Source organism: Pantherophis guttatus, chromosome 6 (assembly GCF_059756535.1).
Source record: "Pantherophis guttatus breed Tessera chromosome 6, ASM5975653v1, whole genome shotgun sequence".
NCBI lineage: Eukaryota > Metazoa > Chordata > Lepidosauria > Squamata > Colubridae > Pantherophis > Pantherophis guttatus.
In genome coordinates, this window is record NC_142068.1 from 42,493,806 (window position 1) to 42,517,776 (window position 23,971).

The 23,971-nt window shown below is 38.4% G+C and overlaps 2 protein-coding genes across 4 annotated transcripts in view; both read left to right on the forward strand.

Annotated features, from left to right (window-relative positions):
• EFHD1 (EF-hand domain family member D1) overlaps window positions 1-15,397 on the forward strand; it is a 39,504-nt gene extending 24,107 nt beyond the window's left edge. Inside the window, exons 2-4 of the mRNA XM_034439724.3 lie at window positions 3,878-4,025; window positions 13,352-13,486; window positions 13,765-15,397. Coding sequence (XP_034295615.1) covers window positions 3,878-4,025; window positions 13,352-13,486; window positions 13,765-13,899 — 418 coding nt within the window. The 3' untranslated portion in view covers window positions 13,900-15,397. The remainder of the gene's footprint in view (window positions 1-3,877; window positions 4,026-13,351; window positions 13,487-13,764) is intronic.
• Window positions 15,398-22,581: 7,184 nt separating this feature from the next.
• GIGYF2 (GRB10 interacting GYF protein 2) overlaps window positions 22,582-23,971 on the forward strand; it is a 97,236-nt gene continuing 95,846 nt past the window's right edge. For 2 of the 3 annotated variants that reach the window (XM_034439725.3, XM_060683001.2), the window contains exon 1: window positions 22,582-22,683. The gene's annotated coding sequence lies outside the window, so the exon portion shown is untranslated. The remainder of the gene's footprint in view (window positions 22,684-23,971) is intronic. The other variant, XM_034439726.3, reaches the window with a different exon arrangement.

Here is a 23,971-nt window from a genome sequence, read left to right on the forward strand (position 1 = left end):
CAAAATATTGTATTTTGGTTTTCGATTATGACTGCTGACTATGTGTATTCTGTCCCAATACAATGTATCAGTTGCTGGCATTCGGTTGTTGTTAATTCTGTTATTGTTTTTGTTTCTCCATATTGTTTTTATTCTCTTATTTTAACCCTAATATATAGGCCATCAGAGTTATTTTGGAGAAGTCCTGAACAGACTATTATGCACTGCCTAACAGTCTATCTTCCTGAATACCCAGGATAATTTCATACGTAATAATGGATTACTCTAGGCTCCTTTCCATTGGGAATTGCTGAAGTTGCACAATTAGGGATAGATTAGGATTTTATGTCCTTTTGGACCACTATGGACATATCTTAACTATACTTGCCTCTATGCATATAATAAGACACATGCTGAATTTTGTATTCTATTCAGTGCAGTTACGAACTGAACTTTGAAAAGTTTCTTGTTGATTCCATTATCATAGACAATTCACTCCCTGATCAGTTTACACTTCAGGTAGCAAACCTCTTCAGGATGAAGTTTAAGTTAAAATGTTCTGAGCCATGTGCCTGAAAGATTTGGATTTTCTAAATTTGGGGAATTTCTTGTTTGTCATCATGTTAACAAAGCCCCAGCTGAATAGAGAGAGATAGTCCAGGTGGTTGATAGAATTGCTCCCAAGGCATTTGACCTCCCACCAAGCGGAATAAACTATTTGATTTACTAGGCATCTGAGAGTGTTGAAGTGGATCATCTGATTGACAAATTCTTGGGACAGATCAAATTGAACACAGATTAAAGCCCATTTTAAGAAAGTAGTGATGTATCTCTGATACAGCTCTCATTGGCCCAGGAAATCTGTACAATTATAGTCCAGTTTCAATTATTCCATTTTTGGAAAAGGTGACTGAAAAAGAAATAGTCATTTTATAGTTCCAGATATAGCCGAGACACACAGATTATCTAGACTCTCAGCTAGGATATTATATTGAAATTGTTCTGTTTATTTGGTGAATAACCTGTCCTAGAAACTGGATTGGAAAGTTGGTTTCTGTTCATGGTGACTGTTCTTTCTTATTAATGACCAGTAAGCAATCCATACTCTTGCACATTGCCTCTGTGTGACAGTGGGCTGGATGAGGGAGAGCAAATAATACACAAATTTGTAAATAAAAATCTGATTTTGGAGTTTGAGGTTCAGGATGAAGTTGTACTTTCCCCGAAATAACAGGTTTACAGTCAGGAAGTGTTCCTTGTGTTGTGTTGTGACTGAATTCATAGGTAGCAATTGTGGCAGTGATGTTGTTGTCTCTAAGTTGCAGTTGGTGACAAACAGGCTGTTTACTGGTAAGCAAGGTACTAGGATCATACACCTTTAATGTAGGATCTGCATTGATTACCACTTGCTGATTGGGCACAATTTCTGTAGTAGAGCATTGTATTTAAAAACATTAAATGACTTAAGGCTGTTAAAGGATAATTGTTTAAAGGATCACCTCTCCCAGTATGAATACACCCAGGTTTTAAGTTCTGCAGAGGAAGCTTTTTTGAAAATGTTTCTGCTGTCAAAGACCTGTCTTTATAAGAAGCCAAAGAAAATCTCCTTTGGCATTGCTGCCAGTATGCTCCTGTGTTGCATTTGGATCCTGCTCTCTTAGTATTTAGAAAATCTGTTTTTAAAAGACCTGCATGTCTTTTGCCAGGTTCTTCACTGATTTTAGTATCAACTTTGGAGTTTATTTTATATTGTTTTTCTCTATTTGCATTAAAATATATTAGCTGCTTTAAAAATAAATTAACATTTTAATGAATTTCCTATTACCCAAAATTAGAGCTCTGAAAAAAAGTAGTTAATTGTGGCTTTTTTCTATCCTAAAATATATTTCTGTAGCAAACATCTGAAAGATTTACGTCTAAGAATAATACCTGACTTTATGACTCCTAGGTGTTTGCCCCAGACTATGTCTCATCTGTGCATATTATCTGTGTTTCTTAATTGTTCCCTGATCCACTTGGTTTTTTTATTTCTTGTGAATCAGCCCTTCTTATCTACAAAACTGGTTTTTCTCTTTGTAGATTTTTTTTTTCGGTTACAGGAAGTGGGGGGGTGTAGCCAAAGGGACATTCAGACTAAAGAGGAACAATAAAAATTTAGTAATGATTCATCTTATTTTTGCTGCCAGTGGCAAGGAATTTTATGCATGTGAAGTGCTCTTGTGTAGCTAAACTTTATATCATCCAATTTTAGATTTCAATTCATCTAGAAACTCACAAGCTAATCTATGTGCATGTGCTAATTATGTTGTAGGCCTAGGATTCTTTGTTAACATTTTAAATCAAGAAGCCAAAGTTCTTTCAATAATAAGAAACATATTTTTTTCAATTTTCTCAAATTGAGAGAAGGCACTTTAAAATCCACAAAGGATATTTTTAAGAAGAAATCATAACAAAATACTAGTATGGTGCTTCTTTCAAAAATAAATGCCCCTTTTAAAAAATGATTAATATTTTTTGAATGGTTAGTTTCTAAAATTCTTTATGCATATCTGGATTATGTTTTGCGATTGTTGTATAGATCTCTCTCTCTCTCTCTCTCTCTCTCTCTCTCTCTCTCTCTCTCTCTCTCTCTTTTGCTTTTACATATGTCTGTCTAAAGACAATAATTAATCCAGGCTTAATCCAGGAGTTGACATGCCAATAAAATTGTTTATTATTGTATACAAACTTCTACTATGTGAACAGATAAGATGCAGAGTTTCTTTTTAGAGCTTGGGAAAAGCCAGCACCTGAACCACTCTTTTGCTCCGCAATGACTCTCAGCGCAGGGCTACCTTGTTATGTGGTTTTCTTGCTTGGTGTGATTTTGGGTTCCTTTTAAAGCCACCTCCTTGTCCAAGTCTTTGCCAACTATCACATCAAAATTGAGTGAATCTTTTCCACTTCCTGTCAATCTTTTTCTGACTTAGTTAAAATTTGGATGACACTGAGAGGATTTTTTTTTTAAATCACTCTATTTAAAAGAGTAATGCCATATTGAGGACTAAGGGATGGATAGGATTTAATTACACTAAGGAAAACAGTTTTTTTTCTTTTATGTATGAGTGACAGGCTGTGCTTCATTTTTTATCTCAGGTGGTATGTTTAATTATGCAGATGATTTTTCAAATATCATGTTTTCAAGGATTTTTCCCCCCTTCCATTCAATCATGTTTGATTCTTTGACACTGCCTAGACAAGTCCCTGCAGTTTTCTTGGCAAGCTTATTCAGAAGTCCTCCTTCCTAGGACTGAGACAAAGTGGCTAGCCCAAGATCACCTTCCTAGATTTGTGCCCATGTGGGACTAGATAGAACTCATGGTCTCTGGTTTCTGATACATTAATCACTATACCAAACTTGACTGTCTGTATTTCAAATATCAAACAGCAATTTGGCCTATTGGTTAAGGCAGCAGTCTAGAAGGCAGGAGATTTTGAGTTCTAATCCTGCTTTAGGCATGAAAGCTGTCTGAGTAACTTTGGGCCAGGCCAGCCACCATTATTTATAAAAGTAATAAAGGTGTGGGGGGGGGGAATCTAAAAAAGAAAAAATCCCAACCTTATACTCTATTTATCATTTCTCTTTCTGCATAGAAAGCAAACAAATGATAAATTTGAGTCATACGGAGTCATTTGCTTCAAGTATGATCCTGCTAAGGTAACACCATGCAATGGGAGAGATAGATAAAACACAGGAATTGTTGGCTGAACAATGCACGAAATTGGCCCTGGTTAGAGGGTGGTATTTGGACTGATTTTGACAGAATATTTGGGATTTACGCTGGTTAGCTTGAGCTGTGTTATGTTTGTGTGCACTTCACCTTGTCTGTGTCCTTTTAATATTTCTTTTTCTGCTTAGATATGACTCTGGAAAGGATGGATTCATTGACCTTATGGAATTGAAGCTGATGATGGAGAAACTTGGTGCACCTCAGACACATCTGGGTCTGAAGAATATGATCAAGGAAGTGGATGAAGATTTTGATGGCAAGCTCAGTTTCCGTGAGGTACGTGCTAGTAAGAAAGATATGCAATGCAATAAGAATGTGGAACTTAGCTACTACTTCTGCTTTTCAGCTTTTAGAAAAAAAATAGAGAATGTGCAGTACATTAAGAATAAGATTTCAGTACCCTATTTAGAGTAACACAAGAGGATATTCAAGGACATAATTTCCCAAAGGAATTCCAAAGAATTAGAATGTGCTATTTATACATCTCCCCTATCCACCCCAAACTTTAAACTACGGAAGTCTTATGCTTTAAAGATATCGAAATCCAAACTCTGCAGTATTACCTGACTTGTATAGCATGTTAAATCATGCTTACTTGGTAGTAATCTACTTATTTATTAGATTTATATTCTGCCTTTATTTTGTGAGATTCAGAGTGGAATACATAATGCTCCTATTCTTATTTTTCTTACAGCTAGAACCCCGTGAGTTAGATTGAGCTGAAAAAAAGTGATCCAAAGCCACCCAGCTGGCTTCTATGCCTAAGGCAGGATTAAAATGTACTTTAAGTGCTGAGAGTACCGGTTGCACTAAGCCATGCACAAAACAATGGAATATAAAACATAATAGAACCAGTCTGGTGCAGTAGTTAAGGCACCACGCTAGAAGCCAGGACACTGTAAATTCTACTTTCACCTTAAGATATGAAAGGTGACTGGGTCACTCTCTGTCAGCCCATCCCACCTCAAAGGGTTGTTGTTGTGGGAGGAAATGGGAAGAAGAATGAATATTAGATATGTTTACCACCTTGAGTTATTTATAAAAATAATAAAAGTGGAATATAAATAAAATAAATACATAAAATATTGCTTTTGTTCTTACTAAACACTAAGGTATGCTCAAATTTGCTTGGTTTTGACTCAGCATATTGGGTAAGAACTATAGTTGGACTGCAGGGAACATGCCCTGCCTACATGGATTTATAAGCCTCCTATTCTCCTCCTCTTCCTCTTTCCCCTTGTATGCTGCAATCACTCAGACACATTCTGCATTGAGCACAATAGGGATTAATGTAATATCCAAAGCAGAATCAGAAGACAATTTAAATTGTGTTTTCTGAACCATGTTTGGCACATAAATAATACTTTATCCATATCAGAGCCATTCATTTGTTGAAATTCAGAACTAAGGGGTGAATTGTATATATGTACAGAGTCAGGGAAGGGAACTTGGAAGAAATGTTCAGAAATATTTTGTAAGCAAAAAAGACAAAAGTGTTACTTAAGTCCTTGTAACAGAAATAATATTAAGAAAAGAATCAGGTTGGTTGGCCCTTGCATGACTCAGTGAAGTGTAAGAGGGAAGGAAGGAGAAGTACAATCAGACTTGCAAAATTTTGTTATTTTAGCCTACAAAAATCGTTCTCATCTTCCTGTAAAGTTGAGTTTTGGATCTGATCTACATTTAGGAAGACAGGAAGATCCTCTTACCCCCTACAAAAATAGGCAATATTCACTTGCTGAGTACTACCCAAGGACATCCAAATAATGTTCTCCTATTTCAGATGCTATTGCATGGTCCAAAGTGGATAGTTCTGCACAAAGCAAGTGCCTCTTTCATTCAGATATCGTACATGCATTGTGAAGACTATTCTTTATGGAACAAAAGTTTAAGGGAATCATCCACTTAATGTATCCTATATTTTTGTACTATATGTGGGAAGAAAAGAACTTCACTCAAAATCCCTCTGGAGGCATATATTAAAAATTAGCAACAGGCTGACATTAGTTAAATTGCATAGACATGCACCTACGATAATGGTTTTAATTGTTTAATATTTGTAATGTAAACGGATTCACAAATTAATAGTCAGATGTCCATAAGAGACTGCCTGACACATCCCAGAGAGCCAAGGAGTCTGGCAATATGCTATGAGATATAAATTTTTGTTATATAATTAAGGAGAAGTGCTTTGTGAAAATGATCAAACATTGTGAAGATGCCCAAAGCATTAGTTTTTATGTACATATAGTTTGGATCTCCCTGGATATTAAAAGCCAGAGAAATATATACAAATTATTTGTTTTTGCCCAGTCGCAAATAGTATACTCAGGTAATTAGCTAAATGGAAATGTAGCCTATTGTACTCAATGAATTGGAATTTGGAAGGAACAGTTTGGGCAAGGGTAGATTGGTATCAACAGGTTCCTTCACTCTAGGACTAGTTCTCAAATATGGGGAGGTCCATAGTTTCCCTCTCAATTGGGAAGAATCTTATTTGTTATCAGATTTTGCACAGAACATTTTCAAAGTGCTGTTTTGGAGTGCCCTTTCTCAACTTCAATAGGTAATGTGGAAAGAAGTATCTCCCCACAGTTACTTGTTTTCTACTGATATATATGCTTAATGTTTATAATAATTCTGCATGTAGCTGTTTTTGAAAAAATATAGAATATTGCATGAAGCTATTGAATAACTTGCTAGATTAAAAAAAGTTTCACTGAATTTTAGTTTGTTTCTGGGAATATTTCACATACTTTAATCAATAAAATCCTGAATGGTTCAAGAGTAGAATATCCAAATTCTCCTAAGATATTCTCTTTAGAAATTTCAGGAATGTTCTCTGGCTGATCTGCAGACTCCTCACAGGGAAGGTAGGTTTAAATCTCCTGAGACTACTAGCAAGGCATAGAGGAATCTTGAGCATGGGTGTCAAACTCGATCGTGTCACATGATGTATCATGATGATTTTGTCTTTGTTGAGCCGGGGTGGACGTGGCCTGCATGTTACACATCTGTCCCGCGGGCTGCCAGTTTGACATCATAGGACAGAAAACAGGACATTACTACCTTACTGCTGATCCCTGTCCTGTTTTCTGTCCTATGATGGAGTCTTGATTTTGGGCATGCAGAGCAGGTTAGGTAAAACCACTTTGCTCTCTTCCTGTTTATAATTGTCACGAGTGTTGGGGAGGACATTTGTTAATCACAGCATGGATATACAGGGGTGCAATTTTGAAAGAACACTAAGCCCATATGGAAGAGTAAACAAGGCTTGCTATGCGAAAAGCACTAGTTTCGCATCAGAACACTTAAGAGTAACTTAGGGGTATCTGAGATGTGGGTTAGGGATGAGATGAAAGCAGTGTTGTTCAGACATGGAAGAAGAACAAAAAAAAATCATCTTGCATTTTAGCAAACATTTTATATTTCAGCAGCATTGAATGTGCTACTAGGGAAAAGGCATGGAATTTCCCTGAGTTTTCATAGTTTTGCAATGGTAATTTATTCCAATCTATTTTTACATCTGGTATTTAATAAAGTTAATTTTTACTTCTTCCAATTATCACTCTATCAATGTGTAACTAATTGCCACATACCATTCCAGACCAGATTTCAAATTGAATAACATGAATATAACAAACTTGCTACAAGTAATTTATTTCATCCGGAATAATGACTACATGACTGTGGTTTTTCCTTGTTGTTAGCCACCCTGTTCTATGTTTCGTCTAAACGTCTATTTTTTGCTGTGAAATGTTTGATTTGTTCTTTGGGCTCTTCCTTTTTTCCTAAAAAGATTGTCAGTACTCCTAGGGCTACCAGATCTGAGCTATAGACACTAGACTAGATTTTGCAAAACCATACTGAAAATTCTAGTATTTTACTACCACCTGGTGGTCATCCTTAATTTTGCAGCCTGGAACTTGTAACCTTACTAGCAGAGTAAAATGGAATCTGCATTTGTAATCTAGTAATATATAGACTTGCAAATGCAAGTTTTCTTAGATTATTTCAAGAGGAATTTATCCATGTCAAAGGTTTCTGGAATGACAGTTGTTCTGTGAGAATTCTAAAGAGTACCTTATTCTAGTACCTTTAAACACTAGAATATGATGTGACTTGATTTGAAACTTTGCTGCAGTTACGTTGCTTTCTTTATTTTCTGAATAGTGATTTGATTTGGTACCTGAACGTATACAGATTGTACGAATTATATCCGTAAATACTGGTATAATATTGTGAAGAATCTCTAAAAAGTCAGGTCAATATGAACATTGTAAAATCACTAGCTACTTATCTACGGTAGAGAGAACTTTTTCTATTCCTGTGCATAGAGATGATCTGGATTTGGCAGCTCCCATCTGACCTCTTCCAGCTGTTTAGATGAGTCATTCCCATGTGCCTCTCTTTTTTGCTCTGTCAACCGGTATTACAATGTGTTTCTCTATTCTTGTGGCCAAATGGGGGAAATCTGCCTGATAATTCTGAGAACTATAATTTTCCTACAAACAGCTATGCCTGTGTACATACTGGGCTAGGTTTATATTCTGTGAACTAGAGTGTCACTGAATTTGAAGAGCTTCTTGTTAATAATAAATATATAAGGAAGCTTTCTTGTATGAAGGTGTTAATCTTGATTTATGCCAGGTCTTCCACCCCCTGAGGCACCCTGTGCTCCATTTCCTGCTCCTCAGGATCCCTGCAGGCCTTGAGTCTGCTTCCTGTTGTGGTCCGCCAGCAGCCTGCGGAGCTGGCAGCAGAGTCGGACAGCGATGAGGCAGAGGAAGAACATGGGCCAGTTCTGGAGGCTGGGGAAGGCCCGGATGAGGGCTCTGCGTCAGAGGCAGAGATGAGGCCAGGGCCATCAGGGAATGAGGTGCGGACTCCAGAGCCTCCAGAGACTGATAGGAGTGAGCCAGAGGAACAGGAGGAGCCTGTTCCTAATGCACGCAGGAGAAGAGCAGCCAGAAGGCAAGAGCAGCTCAAGCAAAGAGAACAACTCGGGAGTAGGGCCAAGAGATGATTGGCCCCTCCCATAAGGCTTAAAACAGACCAGCAATGGAGTTTGGGCTTTGCGTTGGTAGCTTCTTCTTCTTCGTCTCTGTCTTGTATTTATTTTTGTATCTGTGACTTCTGAACGTTTGCCAAGAAAGGCCTTTGGCAGTTTGCCTAATTGGACAAGGTTTGCGATAGGACTGAGGAATTTGTGTTGGGAGGAATTTGCTTTAATTTAGTTGAATGATGCTAGGCATGAAGTAATTCTCAGCTGTTCGAATAAAGTTTGTTTGTTTTTTTCACTGCCTGATTTTCCTACTACTTGCTTGGGCCTGGGTCACAACACTTCCCTCCCCACCAGGTTCCACATTCCTCTCTTCATCCCATGTACTAATTATGCACTTATATTTCAACGATCTCTGGAGCTTGGGTTAGGGAAGGAGTGCAGGCTGCTCCGTTCCTGGGCCAAGTAGTGAGATCCTGAAAGTAACCGCCATTTTCAGAGCAGCCACAATTCAATGAGGCTATCCTAAGAATGGCAGGCACTTCTGGAAATGCGCCACACAGCCCAGAAACAGAGTGGCCTGTCCCCCTTCCCTAATCCATGCTTTGGAAATCTTCGAAAGGCAAGTGAGGAGGCTGTGGACCCAGTGGTGAAGCAGGTCCAAAGCCTACAGGAACCCAATTGGGGGAGGGAAATTCAACAATTCAAGGGTGATCGCAGGCACCCTACAGCAGCTATACCTTTGGAACGGGGTCTAAGTAGCTTTTGGGGAGTCCATCATAACTTTGAATAGTCGCTAAGTTAATCCTTATTGTCAAGGATTTACATAATATAACTGGGATGCTTTCTCAGTTAGATTCTGTACAATTTTTCAGTTAATGAATTATTATTGATACAAGATTGCCGGCATGGATAAGCTGCTAAACTTTATGTTTGTACCAGCTTCCTTGCACTGAAGTTCTGTTTATTCATGAATTAGACCAATGAATTGGAGAAAATGCATCAATTCAGGAGTAATGAACATGGTTTAGATGCAGGAACTGGCAAAATTGCTTTAATTTGGCCAACTACATATTCTGTTCCTCAGCAAAGGGTTTCAGAAGCTGGCCTACATGTTTAAAATATTCCAAGTCTTGACAACAGTTTTATATTGCTTATCAAGGCAATTCTTGTACAGATCATAGAAATTCTATCAATTCTATAACTAGTTTCTTACAAAAGGCAGTTTCTTGTCCTCATTTTATCAAGAAATAAACCATTTGTTCTATTTCTATGGGCTTGTCATGGCAACTATGGCAGAAAATAAACTCCCTTAGTCAAGAGCATCTTTATCATACTAAGAAGATAAAAATCTGAAACAAGGGTTGAGATGACATTCAGTGGCTTTGTGGTTGTCAGCCATTAACTTCAAAATTCCCTCTCTCCAAATATTGAGTTTGTATCAGCAGTAAAATCTGGCTGGATTTATCCGGCTTGCACGAACCGGTAGCGCCAGTGGCGGGACATCATTACGTCCCGTTTTTGACCTTCTGCGCATGCGCAGAATAGCACATGTACTCCCACATGCTCCCGTTCCCGAACTGGTAGCAAATGTAAGTGGATTTCACCGCTGGTCTGTATTGATACCACACCAGCATTCCAGGTGTGTACAATTGCTAGAAATTACCTTCCCAGCTCAGCCACCTATATCTTAGTAATGATAGTATCCTCAAGGTTGCAAGCATACCTAATACTCCTACATCATTCTAATTTCCCCACAACAACAACCCTGTGAGGTGGATTGGACTGAGATTGACCCAAATTCACCCATCTGCCTTTCATTCTTAAGACAGTTCTAGAACTCCCTTTAGTGCCTTAACCACTAGACTATCTGCCAAGTTCCCTTGACTTTGCCTATATCACATTCCAGCCCATGAATGAAACGGGCGGAAATCATCTTTAGCTGCTCTGATCTAAAATAGTTTTTTGTCCATTAAGCCAGCAGTGATCCATGACAGTTATGGTGAGTATATTCTGACACACTTTACTTTGGTTCTGGGCAATTTCCTCTGCTCCATTTTTTTTAATCCTCCAGAAAGAAACTCCAGTTTCAAAAGACTATAAAACTTACTATTAAAACAACCTGTCATCTGATTGATGAGGTGAGTTTCCAGTAAAGCAAGAGAGGCTGCACTGGGCAGCACTGACAATCAGCTGCCAGATGGGCCTACTTCGACAGCAGAAACAAGCTTATCCAGAAGCTAATTGCCAGAGTTGCATGAAAGGTGGGAGATTGGCTGTTTGATAAGCTTGTTTTGAGGCAGGCTGAGCCCTGTTTTTTTAAAAAAATCAAACATATGATCAAAGGAAACCTCCCACCCTGCTTATTGTCACGCTGGGGGAACTATCTAGCAAAGTGGTCCCCAACGTTTTGGGCACCAGGGGCTGGTTCTGTGAAGAGAAGTTTTTCTGTGGACTGAAGGGGGTGTGGTTTCATGTGCTGCCTGCATCTTGCGGATGGGGCTTTGTTTGCGTGGCCTGGTTTCTGGCATGCTGCGGACTGGTGCTGGTCCATGGACTGGGGGTTGTGGATCCCTGATCTAGCAAGACTAGAGAGTCTGTCCCATTTTATTGATGAGTGCATTCATTCCACTGATCACCATTTAATGACTTGGGAAATACCAGATTTTAACAGATGGCTTAGCCATCTAGGTATTTATCAGTGACCCATCTTAATATTTTCATTTTGTATATTTTTATCATATTGAAAAATTGTGTGTGTGTGTATGTGAGAGAGAGAGAGGGAGAGGGAGGGGCGAGGGGGTGGATGATTCAGTTAATGGCGTTCCATTATTGCACAATTGGAATTAAGGCATTACCATTTGGCAGTAAGGTTGAACAGATGCTATAGAGGCAGGATAGATATTGCCAATAGAGACATTTTATGCAAATTTAATTTTCTGACAGCTGAAGAATGGTAGATGGTACTGTAACTTAACCAAGCCATTGAGGAAGGCACAACATTAAGATAGGATGACTCATAATTTCTCTTGAAATAAGACACCACGGGTAGATTTTAAGTCCTCCAGTTGTTATGAGAAACATGCCAAAATATACAAGGGGATTAAATTGCCAATTTCCTCCAAGAAGACATCTTCATAATTGTTCGTTTTTCCCACTGCATGAAAATTTTTGTAGATTGTTTAATATTAGGAACAAACTGGTATTCTGAGAGGGGAATCCAGAGATTCAATGTGTTAGCTCAGTCCCTCCATCCTACAGTAGTCTTTAGTCTCTGTACTGTATTGCAGTGAGTAATGACTTCATCATCATGCCAAAGTCTTTGTTTACAGGCACGTTTGAGCCAGAGAATGTGACTCACTGAGGAATCGTTAAGTACTGTCCTAGCAAATAGTACTACATGGTTGGATGAATACACCCATTCTAACTATGGCCTGAAACAGTTTAGCAGTTTTGTAATCTTCTCCCACCCATCCCTGGGGCATTTAGGGAGTTTAATTTTTTTTTATTTCAGATGCTATATTAGTAAGCTACTGGGAAAAAGAATGAAAGCTTGGGAACAAACAGTTCTGCCAGATGCTTAACTTCCTGAATAAAAATATATAATTATTGGTATCATTAGATTCTGCTGTCCCCTAGTGAAAAAATACGAATTCTGCGCAGAATAGTGAAATCAGTGCTATCAATTATATGTAGTAAAAGTTGAAGCTAGAATTGTCTGTAGAACTTGATAAATTATTATGTGGTTTTATTTGCTAAGGGTTTATAATTTGTCTCTATGTAAAGTGGAAATACAATTGAATCCATTGAATATATGGATATGTTGAAATTTGGAATATAATCTAACTAAAAGCAATAACTTTGAATAAAATAACACTCTAAAATTTAATAGCATCTTTGGTCTTCTTTTAAACTTCTTTTTGGTCTTGGGTTTCTCATCAGAATAAGGGAGATAAAAAGTGCATTCTTTATTCCTCTCTCATAAATTATTTATTTTTAATAGCCTTCCTTAGAGAAGCTGTAGGTTACATGTTCTTCTTAGTTGTGGGGAAGTTGGGACAAAACATTGATCTGATGGATCTCCTCCTCTGTCAGTAGGACCTAGTGGATTTACCAGACTGTAATAGCAATGTTTCAGTAGAATGGGGCTTTTTTAAAAAAATTCCAATCAATGTCCTAGACTAGAGCAATGTTGCCATGAAGGCATTAATGGAAACTATTTTATGGTGTTTGCTATATCACAGCTACCTGGTGCTGCTTGAAGCACTAAGCAGTTGCTCACAGATACCAATTGCTGCTCCCAACCTTTGAGTGGGAGGAGTAAGGGAAGTAAAATTGCAGAAAAATGTTAACCTAATCTTCCCCAGTGTAGTATCGTCTGTGTGTATATGTCTACAGTTGCTATAGTTATGGGAGCTTTTAAATAAACATTTAAATAAGGGATGATCTAGCCACAAATCTTTATCTACTTGGACCATAAACAAATACATTTTCGGAATAAATGCAGAACTTTAATTTTGAATCTCCAATCTTAGACTTGGAGTTTAATTTTTTTGATTTATTTTTTCTAAATAGTTTCCCATTCTCTTATTTCCTCTAGTTTCTTCTGATTTTCCATAAAGCTGCAGCTGGAGAACTTGAAGAAGACAGTGGATTGATGGCTTTAGCAAAGCTCTCTGAAATAGATGTGGCTCTTGAAGGAGTAAAAGGAGCCAAAAATTTTTTTGAAGCAAAGGTAAAAACATGTGTAAGGTGTCTCGTGGTTTTCCAAAAGTCACCACTAATTGTTAAATGTGTAGAAAATGATGACACAAAATTAATTTTGTTACTTAAATCAAATATTTGTCCTGACCCTGGAATGTGGCCATTGTAATGCTACTCACAAATGTAGTGAATTTTTTTTCTCTGCACAAGCTGTGTACCTCTATAATGAGATAAGCCTCACTGAATACAGTGTTTTACAATTGTTACAATGGTAATAATGATATTAACCATTTCATACCTGAATTTTAGGTTCAAGCTTTGTCTTCAGCAAGCAAATTTGAAGCAGAAATAAAAGCAGAACAAGATGAGCGAAAACGTGAGGAAGAGGAAAGACGGCACCGCAGAGCAGCCTTCCGAGAACTCAAGTCAGCATTTAGTCAGTAGTGGAAACAATCTGTCACCAGAAATTGGTGTACATTCTTACAAGCTTTGTCTGTGATTAGACATCTACCTAAATGGAAACAGAAGTGATATGATGCCTCTTTTTCTTTCTTTTTTTTCTTTTTGAAGCTCCTATTTAGGTGCTGGAGAATGTGCCACAAATGGTAGCATTCAGAAATTGCAAATGCTAGATGTAATTCCAATAGGCCTTATACTGTAATAATAATTACTTAGAAGAATTAAATGTCCTAATAATGAAATCCCATTGGCAGATGCTGAAACTCCTCATAAATAAATCGAATACTGGCAATTTCATTTTTTTGTCATTCTAAACAATCCTGCTTCAATAGTTATAAAATATTCTTCAGAATATCTTTCTATATAATGCTTGGCTCTGCTTTACTTTCACAATAAGACCTTGCTTCTCAGATAAGCTGGAATGCTCTAATTCCAAGGGCTCTGCATATTAGAAAACCGAGCTGATGGTGGTACTGGGGAGGATGGGATAAAGGAAATTTCTAGTTATTAGATTTTTGCTGAAATCCAAAAATATTCTTATCTGAATGACAGTTACGTTTTTTCATTCTGCTGATTCAACTTCTCCCCCAAGTTAGACTTAAATACCTCTTAATTTTTCCATGACAGTCATGAGAAAATGTTTAAGGGACACCACAGGCTACAGCTGGAAAGAGGAGACAGGAAATCCAAACTGCACAAGTGAAATTCCATGTGTATTTTTCTGAATCTAAGCTGCTATTTAAAAGTGCTGAATACATATCAAGAATACAACATTCACTGTTCAATTTTTCCTCTTTTCTCCGTAACAAAGCAAGGAACCGTTATGATCTTAGGTCTTCTGCCTTAGTTCTGTACTTTTGTGGTCACATTCTTTTATATGATTTCCATGGGGACCAGAACCTTTTTTCCTTTTTTCTTTGTGTATTTTAGTCATTGAGTTTTAACAAGTAACGAAATTTCTTATCTATAAGAGATTAAGGGAGCAGTATAGTTTAGGGCACATTAGCTTTCCACTCTGGAAATCCTCATACTACTTGTGGATCCTTATTGAGAATTAAACTCCTTTTTGCAGAGTTACCACTTTCATAAGATGGTGAAATTATTTCCCAGTTCCAACAATTTGTTTGCAAGAAAAATTAGATTTCAAAGCAGAACCTGTAATATAATTCAACAAGTTTCTATTGTATACAGAATTTACACGTGTATGTCTACATACATAGAGAAGAAAAATGCTTGCTGCTTTACTAATCTTGCCATCAGATTCCAAACAAATATATTCTCTTTGTTGTCACATTTAGCTTTTTATACTGTGATACTAAACTGTGAGTGCAGAATAATAAAAAAGCAGCCTGTTGAATATAAAATAGTGGGTAAAAGAATTGCTAGTAATTGAAACTGTATTTGCAAATCCACAGATTATATTTGATAAAAATTGCATGTTTTAGCTAAAATATTTATAATAAATGTTTTTGTACATCACAAAGTTTGGGTTTTTTTGTGTTACATATATAAATATTTTTTTAAAAAACTGGTGGGGACTAAATTTGAAATCCTGTATCAAAACAAAGTGTGCCTCCTTTAGCGAAAATGGGTTTAAATTTATGCTCTGAAAAATATGAATCAATTATCAAGATCAAAACTAAAGTATGTTTGTGGAATTCCCATTAACTCTGTTGTTTTGTCAATAACATTCAAACTATTGCTATGATCACATGAATATATCTGGTATGAATCCCAGAAAGGATATTTCTGAATACTCATGAGCCCAAGACTGAATTGTTCTCATTTGCTTTTGATGTGTTCTGTCATTTAGTATTTGACTGTAATGTCAACTATTTCCACTGTTTATAAAATTGCTTTGACATGATCTGAATGAGTATTAGTACAACCATGCTGAAGCTTCCGTTTAATGAAAGGGTCTATAACTAGCCTTCTTAATTTGGTTTACTCCAGAGGTAGCAGGCATCAAAACTTCAGAGATCCTTTTCTAGAAAAACAAAGAGTTTATGTTTTTGGAAATTTTTCTTTTAAAGTCTGTGATAGGTCCTTGTTTATTGAAAATGCCTTTGAGAAAACGGAGACAGGAAGGCAGTCTGAGGAAAAATAAATGGCAAATTATAGCACATTTCATTGAAAGATGCTTAAACTTCTTTTCTTTGAGCTCCGCCTAGTGGATTATTTCTGTATTCAGTTTGAACTGCAAATATTATTTTATGTAGAAATTTGTCATAAATACCAGCCAATAAATGGAATGGGAGAAACAATTAGAGCAAATGAAATTGCTCTTTCTCATTACAAGCTGTATTTTTCTTTTGCTGAAACTTTAAATAACAACAATTAAAAAAAAACAGTATTTAAATCTTATTCTATATTATGCTCATTTTTCTGATTATTTAAAAACATTTACACAGTTATATTTGAGAGGAGTTTTTTCGCAATTAATTTTAGTTAATTGGGAAAGTTGTAAGATGGCAGTGGAGGAGAGGGAAATAGATTGGTTGCTACGGGCATACATCAGTGATACAATTATTTCTTGGAAAGTGAGCTTTGAATGTGCAAAGTTCTTACTTTTTACCATACATAATGAAGGAAGAAGAGAAACTTGAGATGAGAAAAGATTGTTTAGCAGAGGATAGAAGAAGTCTCTGATATTTATATTCAACTATATTTATTTAATTTTATCTCTCTTTTATTCCTTTATAAATAACTCTAGGCAGTGAACATACCTAATGCTTCTTCCTCCTTCTATTTTCCCCACAATAATACCGTAACCTGAAAATAGGTTAGGCTGAGAAAGCGTGAGTAGCCCAAAGTCATCCAGCCATCTTTCATGTGTAAGGAGAATAGAACTGTTTGCTGATTTCTAGGTGGCACCTTAACCACTACATCATATCATTATTTATAATTATTTATAGCCATAAGAGAGCTGAGTGTCAGTGCAGCATAGCAGTTAACATGCTGAACTAAGGTCAGGGAGCCTCAGGTTTAATCCTATCACAAAAGTTCACTGATAACTTTGAGCCAATCACACATTCTCAGCCCACCCTCACATGTTAAAATGGGAGAAGGGAATGCTGTGTTTGTCCTCTGAGATCCTGGAGGAAAGATATAAACATTTAACAATTTTTGACAGCCAATGTAATGTAGTCATTCAGGAATTGGTTTGGCACCAGAACACCAGGTTCACCTGCAGCTACAGAAACTTAGTGTTTTGTACCCTGCCAATCTCATAGAGTTATTGCTGTGGGGGAAAATGGGAAATGTGCTGCTTTGAGATCCTAAAAACTATGAAGAAATGAATATCCATATAAATGGCAAATACTTTTTAAAGCGTGTTTGGTCTCATTTCTGATCTTTAAAAATTGAATAACTTATTCTAAACAAGACTTATATGGAAAATGAAGAATACCATGCTTACCAAATTGCATCTGTCTATGCATTTCAAATAAAGTGAAAGACATGCTATTGATAGATCAAAGAAAGAAAAAACACAAATCTTAAAATACAAGTAACATTTAGCTCCTGTTATCAGCAGAGAGTGATACTCTATTTGCAATACATTAGGAAGAATCTGACTGCAATTAATTAAAACTCTTGCATTATTTAGACTAGATGACTGCAATGTATCCTTTAGAGATTGCTTTGTTCGTTTATTTAATTGGGATTACAGGTAATCCTTGATTTACAACAACTGAGCCCAAAAATTCCATTGTTAAGCAAGATGATTGAGTTTTATGATCTTTCCTGCCACAGGTGTTAAGTGAATCATTGCACTTTTTAAGTTAGTAACATGTTTGTTAAGTGATTTTGGTTTCCCCATCGTCTTTGCTTGTTAGAAATTCACATAAGATGATCATGTGATCCCAGGACAAATATGTCACATGCAAGCTACGCCCACCACAGCTCCACGAAGGGAAAAAAGTCATGATATGTCATCTGACAGCAGCGTGACGCGAGTTTGACACCCATGGTTTAGATTATATTCTTGATTGTTATAATAGTCCAATACATATTATACATTGTTATGATCTAAATGAGAACACAAACACAAATCTGCTAAATAAATAGCAGAACCTCTTAGCATAATCTATGAAATATCTTTCAAATCCAGGTTCTTGTCTAGCTTATGGTCACTAGCCACAGTCATCCCTATTTTCAAAAAGGGTGACCCCAGCCTAGTTGAAAATTATAGACTCATTATGTCTGTATGTTATGTATGTCAATCTCATTATGTTGCGTCACATGCAAAGTCATGGAATCAATCATAAACCAATCTATTACCCTCTTCTTAGAGACAAACAACCTACTCTCTAACAAGCAGTTTGGCTTCAGAAAAAAACTGTCCTGCAATCTGCAACTCCTACACTGCAAAAACATATGGACTTCACAACTCGACCAGGGTAAAGCAATAGATGCAATTTATATAGTCTTTTGTAAAGCCTTTGATTCAGTAGTATACAACAAGCTACTTTTAAAACTAAAACGTTATGGCATTTCCGGATCCCTGCATAAATGAATAGCTGTGTTCCTATCAAACAGGCAACAAGTAATCAAAATAGAGAACGCCCTATCAAACCCTGCACCAGTTATACCTGTGTCCCCCAAGAAGCGTTTTAGGACCCACACTCTTTATACTTTACATAAACGACCTTTACGATCATATTATAAGCAACTGCATTCTCCTTGCTGATGATATAAAACTATTCAACACCACCAACAATGCTGCTACCTTACAAAAAGACCTTGACTATCTGTTACCTATTACATGCTTGACGAAATACATAAATAAATAAATAAATTGGGAAGGGATTATTTTTTGCTACAAACATCCCATTAAACAAGCACACATTAAGATGGTTGAGCAAAGAATTTTTACTAGAAAAGGATACAGTATTAATTGAAAAAATAGTAAAAAAATAGTGATGGGAATTTAATTTTTATTTCAGGTTTAATATTTAAGTTTATTGCAGAGGTCTGCAACCTTAAACACTCAAAGAGCCATTTGGACCCATTTCCCACAGAAAAGAGAACACCAGGAGCCACAAAACCTGGGTGGGTGTGGCCAACTCAACGTCACTCCCACCCAGTCACATGACCACCACCCCTCAGCCATGCCTACACAGGTTTTGTGACTCCCGGTGTTTTCTGTGGGAAACGGGTCTCTCTCCTTCTGTCTCTCTCTGTCTCTCCTCTCTCTCTCTCTCTCTCTGTCCCCCTCTCTCTTCTCTTCTGCCTTTTTCTCTCTTTCTGTGTCTCTTCTCTATCTTTCTGTGTCTCTTCTCTGTGTGTGTGTGCCTCCTCTCTGTCTCTTCTCTCTGTGTCTCTTCTTTCTCTGTCTTCCCTGTTTTTCTGTCTCCTCTCTGTCTCTCCTCTCTCTCTTTCTCTGTGTCTCTTCTCTCTCTCTCTCCCCTCCCCCACGAGTGGGAAGAAACCCCTGAACTGCTGGTGGGAATCTGACCTCCAGAGAGAGAGAAAGAGAGAGCGAGATCCGCTCTAAGAACCCTAAAAAAAAACAACCCAACAAGTGAGTGCATGTTTGTAAAGCAGCCCCCTTCCCAGCCATTCTGCATCCATGTGCAAGAGCAGGTTGCTGCAAGAATAGATGTTTGGGTATAAAAGACAGCTCTTCCCCATTGAATCTCTGTATGTCTCTCTGTGTGTGTGTGTTTCCACAAGAACAGACAGAATAATGTAACTTGCCCATGCAAGTGCAAAGCCACTTATCTGGGACAAATTGGCCACATAAACAATTATTGTGTGCCTGGCAAGGTCTGGTGGGCCAGGCACAGAGAGACAGATCGTTACACTCGTCCAGTACTTGGTCTCCAGGATGAGCCAATGTGTGAATGCAGTGACAGGAGCCAAAGCATCTCTGAAGCAGATCAGGTGCAAGGCAACCAAGGAGTGCACTGGCAACTGCGGAGTCTCCCCCTTCCATCCAAGGTGAGACCCCCACATTTGGCAGCCACAGGCCTGTTGCCACCCCTGCCACAGGAGAAACATGCACATCTTGAATCTGTGCACGGCAGTCATTCTGGTGCTGTTGCCGCCCCTGCCACTTTAAAGCCTACTGAGGATGGCAGATTAGTAGCATGCCGACGATCAGCTGGGAGGCAGGGCGTCACAGTAACTGACATCCGGGAGGCATGAGCAAGCCCCCAGAAAAAGCACCCTCGAGACCCAGCAAATACAGAGGCGCTTCGCTCCCACTCTGGAATATGGACTGAGTCTCCATCCCCCACCTTCGCCCTTACCTTCTCAGGCCAGGCAAAGACTGAGTGAGAGGGTAGGGCAAAGAGCGGGGCCAGCCAGTGGTGGGTTCACCCAACAGGGAGCCACAGCAGGGGAGTGATGGAGAAACATGTTTTTTAGGCAGGAAGCAGACTCAATCTTAATAGTCCCTACCCTCTTCAACAGCCCACAGCAGATGTCAGCACTTAAGAGATAAAGAGATAAAGTCTATTCATAAGCAAATGCCCTCACCCAAGATCCAACAACAATAGGATTAGCCCTCTACCCATCTAGTAACAGAACTCACCACATGGCGCCTGGGGAGATTGCATCACCCAGCAAGGCTCAACCAAGCCTGGGACTCAAAAGACAACCTACAAAGTTACCCCTGCATGGCCCCATGGGAGTTTGACAACCAATTAGAATACAAGCTCAAATTCAAAGCTCAACAGAGGGTATAAATCTATCTCTCTTTCTCACCCATGTGCTTTTTTGCCCAGGACCTCAAAACCATGTGGTCCTGTCCACCATTAATAAATAATAATAAATAAATAATAAACTTTTTTGTCATTGTACTTGTATACACAGTATACCCATACAACGAAATTCACTTAACTCCCAAAGACCAGGTCCAACACACATAACAATCCCTAAACACACTCCCACCCACAATTCCCCACCCCTAAACCACCCAAACATCCACACAACAGACCAAGTAATACTGTCCAACAGCTCACTGATGGTGGCCCTTTAGTTTATTGTTGAGTGCAATTATAGCTTTGGGATAAAAACTATTCAGAAAATGTGTGGTCCGAGTTTTAATTGTTCTGTATCTTCTGCCAGAAGGCAACAGTCCCAAAAAATTGTAAGCAGGATGGGAAGAGTCTTTGAGAATGTTATGCAACTTTCTCAGACAGTGAGATTCGAAGATGTCGTCCAGGGCTGGTAGCTAGAGTCTGATGATATTCTGGGCACTTTTAATGATTCTCTGTAGAGCTTTTTTGTCCGCTACAGAGCTGCTCCCATGCCATGCAAGAATGCCATATGTCAGGACACTCTCAATGGTGCTGCGATAGTAGGACAGAAGTAGATGCTGAGATAGATTTATCTTTTCAAGCAGTCTCCATGTTTCCAGTGTCTTTCTCCCCACTTGGAACTGAACCCAGATGGACATTTCTTCCAACAGAACTCAGGCAACATAGCTGAACTTTATCCAAGCCATGGTTACTCAACCCATGGTTTTGTCAAATTTATATGGCCACCCATCTCATAAACAAGTGACTCTGGGCAGCATACAACAATGGTAAGACAGTATTAACAATTATTAATAAAAGCTTTAAAATGAAACAAAACAGGAAAATATATTTGAGCACTAATGTGTAAGCTTGCCATATAATATAAACGTTCATAATTTTGAATATTCCTGATTCTCCTACAGTATCTCTCTGAATCTATTTACTTCCTTCTTCTGCAGCCCAAAGAATAGTATAAAGATTATAGGGGACAGAAAAGCCACTCTTAATTTGCAAACAAGATGCAACATGGCAAATAAAATTGCATGCTAGAAAATAAAGAGGTAGAGCTGTAACCCCAGTGTTAGTACCGGTATCTGTAAAGAGGGAGCAACTTGGCAAACGACAGGAAAGAGTAAGATACGATGGGCAAATTGGGTGTAACCAAGTGTGGGAATTTTTGAGTTCCTGACTCCATCTGTCCTGAAATAAAATTATAGGCTGTTCTTGCTTGAAGACAGAAACTAAGCAAGAAGAACTAGATAGAAATTTTGTTGGAATGGATGACGAACATTCCGGTTGAACCTTGTAATTGGCAGCTGCCATGTGTGATCACCCAACTACTGAACTGTTTTGGAAGCATCTAATGGTCTTTGCTCTTGGAACCTGCCTTTTCCAATAAAATAAATGAAAGACTACATAGCGTGCTGTGTGGGAATCCTTTGTTATGTGTTGAAAACAAACTACTTATATCAAGTTTACGATGAAAATTACATCCTAATACAATGTAATAAAATTTAAAAAAAAACACCACCCAGACATACGCGATTTTCGTTTTTTTAACAGCCTGATAGAATGAAAAAAAAAATATATCACACGGATCTAAAAAGATGCGACAGAGCCAGGCATTTCCTCTTCGCGAGAGGGGAATTCTTCAATATGATCACATCGCTAAACCACAGTCGGCTTTCTTGGTTTGACGTAGCGTATATTACGCGAGCCCGGCCGCTGTGAACCTAAGTCACCACTTTTATATAGTTCAGGATTTTGGAGAGCGCGGCTGTGTCGTGAAAGGAGGAGAGAAAAAGAAAGCTGGACGATCCACATTCTACACCAGCGAGCGCCGCATCGGAAGGCTCTTCCTTGTTCCCGCGAGCCGCTTCTTCCTCTTACCCAGCTTACCGAAAGAGGGCGGGGCCACGGCAGTGAGGTCACATGACCTTGCGTGGTAGCGCGGTAGCCATCTTGTGTTGTTGGTGCTGAGGTTTGGCTTTGGATCCGAGAGGCTCTCTGTCCGCGACCTCAGGTAAACCGGCTGTTGGTAGGCTTGCCTCTCCTCTTTCAGACGCGACTTCTTGCTGAGGGTCTTAGTTTCCTCTCCCTGGTCTGTGTTTGACTCACTGCCATGGGTGGGTTTTTTTTTTTTTTGGCCTGAACACACCTAGGCCTTTCGCTGAGCACCGGCTTCCCATATGTCTCGTATCCGGGGAAGCGCCCGGAGACGGGCGAAACGGGCTTGAGACAGGCGTTGGCGTTTATGAGCTGTGGCATAGGAGTTGCTTAGATGGTTGGCAGGGTCCGGGTGAGCGAAACGAAGCTTCGGTAAGGCGAAGGCTCACTTGGCTCTGACAGTTCACCAAGCAGAGAGGGGGCTTCTCCCTCTCCATGCGGCATATCGATAACATTTCTGAGTCTGGCTGGCTGGGTGGAGGAAACCCTGGGCTCTGCATTCACAGAGAAGCGTGTTTATATTCCCAGTTGCTGTGTATCCTCTCTTTTTAACTCGTAACACAGTCGTGCTATTTTCTTCCAGTCCCGTACACTTCTACGGGATTGGGTCTACATTTTTTTTTTTTTTTTACAAAAAGGAAACAGCTCTAACTTTCCAAATACACATTTGACCAAGTCCAAGAAGGAGGAACCCTTGACCAATTTGTCCAGCGTAACAACCGCGTTTAATATCTGTGAGTTAGGTAGCAGGGTGTACTATAAATGGATGGTTGTGTAGATTTTAATAATACACCAGCCTAGGCATTATAGAGAAACTGAAAATGTTTGGTAACTCCTATTATTTAATGAATAAGAATACAGCTCAGAAGAATGACAGGCACTGTGCTTAGTACTGTACACAGATGTTGGAAATGTAAATCATTTAAGGAAATAGAGATTGTATTGATGAATTCTCAAGAGGGGAAAACAGTTTTATAGTTATTTATTTATATGTTTAATATACGTATTCTATTTAGAATTTTATGAATTTAATAGATACAGTGAAAGAACTAGAGTAAATTCCATATTCCTATTTTCATAATACAATAGAAGTTGCTTCTTCCTAGCCTGTTTAGGCTAAATTTGCTATACCTTCTGCAAGAGATCAACTGGAAAATCATTCTCTTCAATTAGGTACTATACATCCAAACTAATGTAAAATAGGCATAGATGTAACTCACACATATTATCCCTCTCCTAACTAAACTTTAATTGGTTGGGTTTACAGAAAATCTTGTACTATAGTTTATAAATCTCAGTGAATGAATTCACACACACACTAAAGTAGAAAAAAAGCAAATTGTGTTTTGGTTAAGTATAGTATG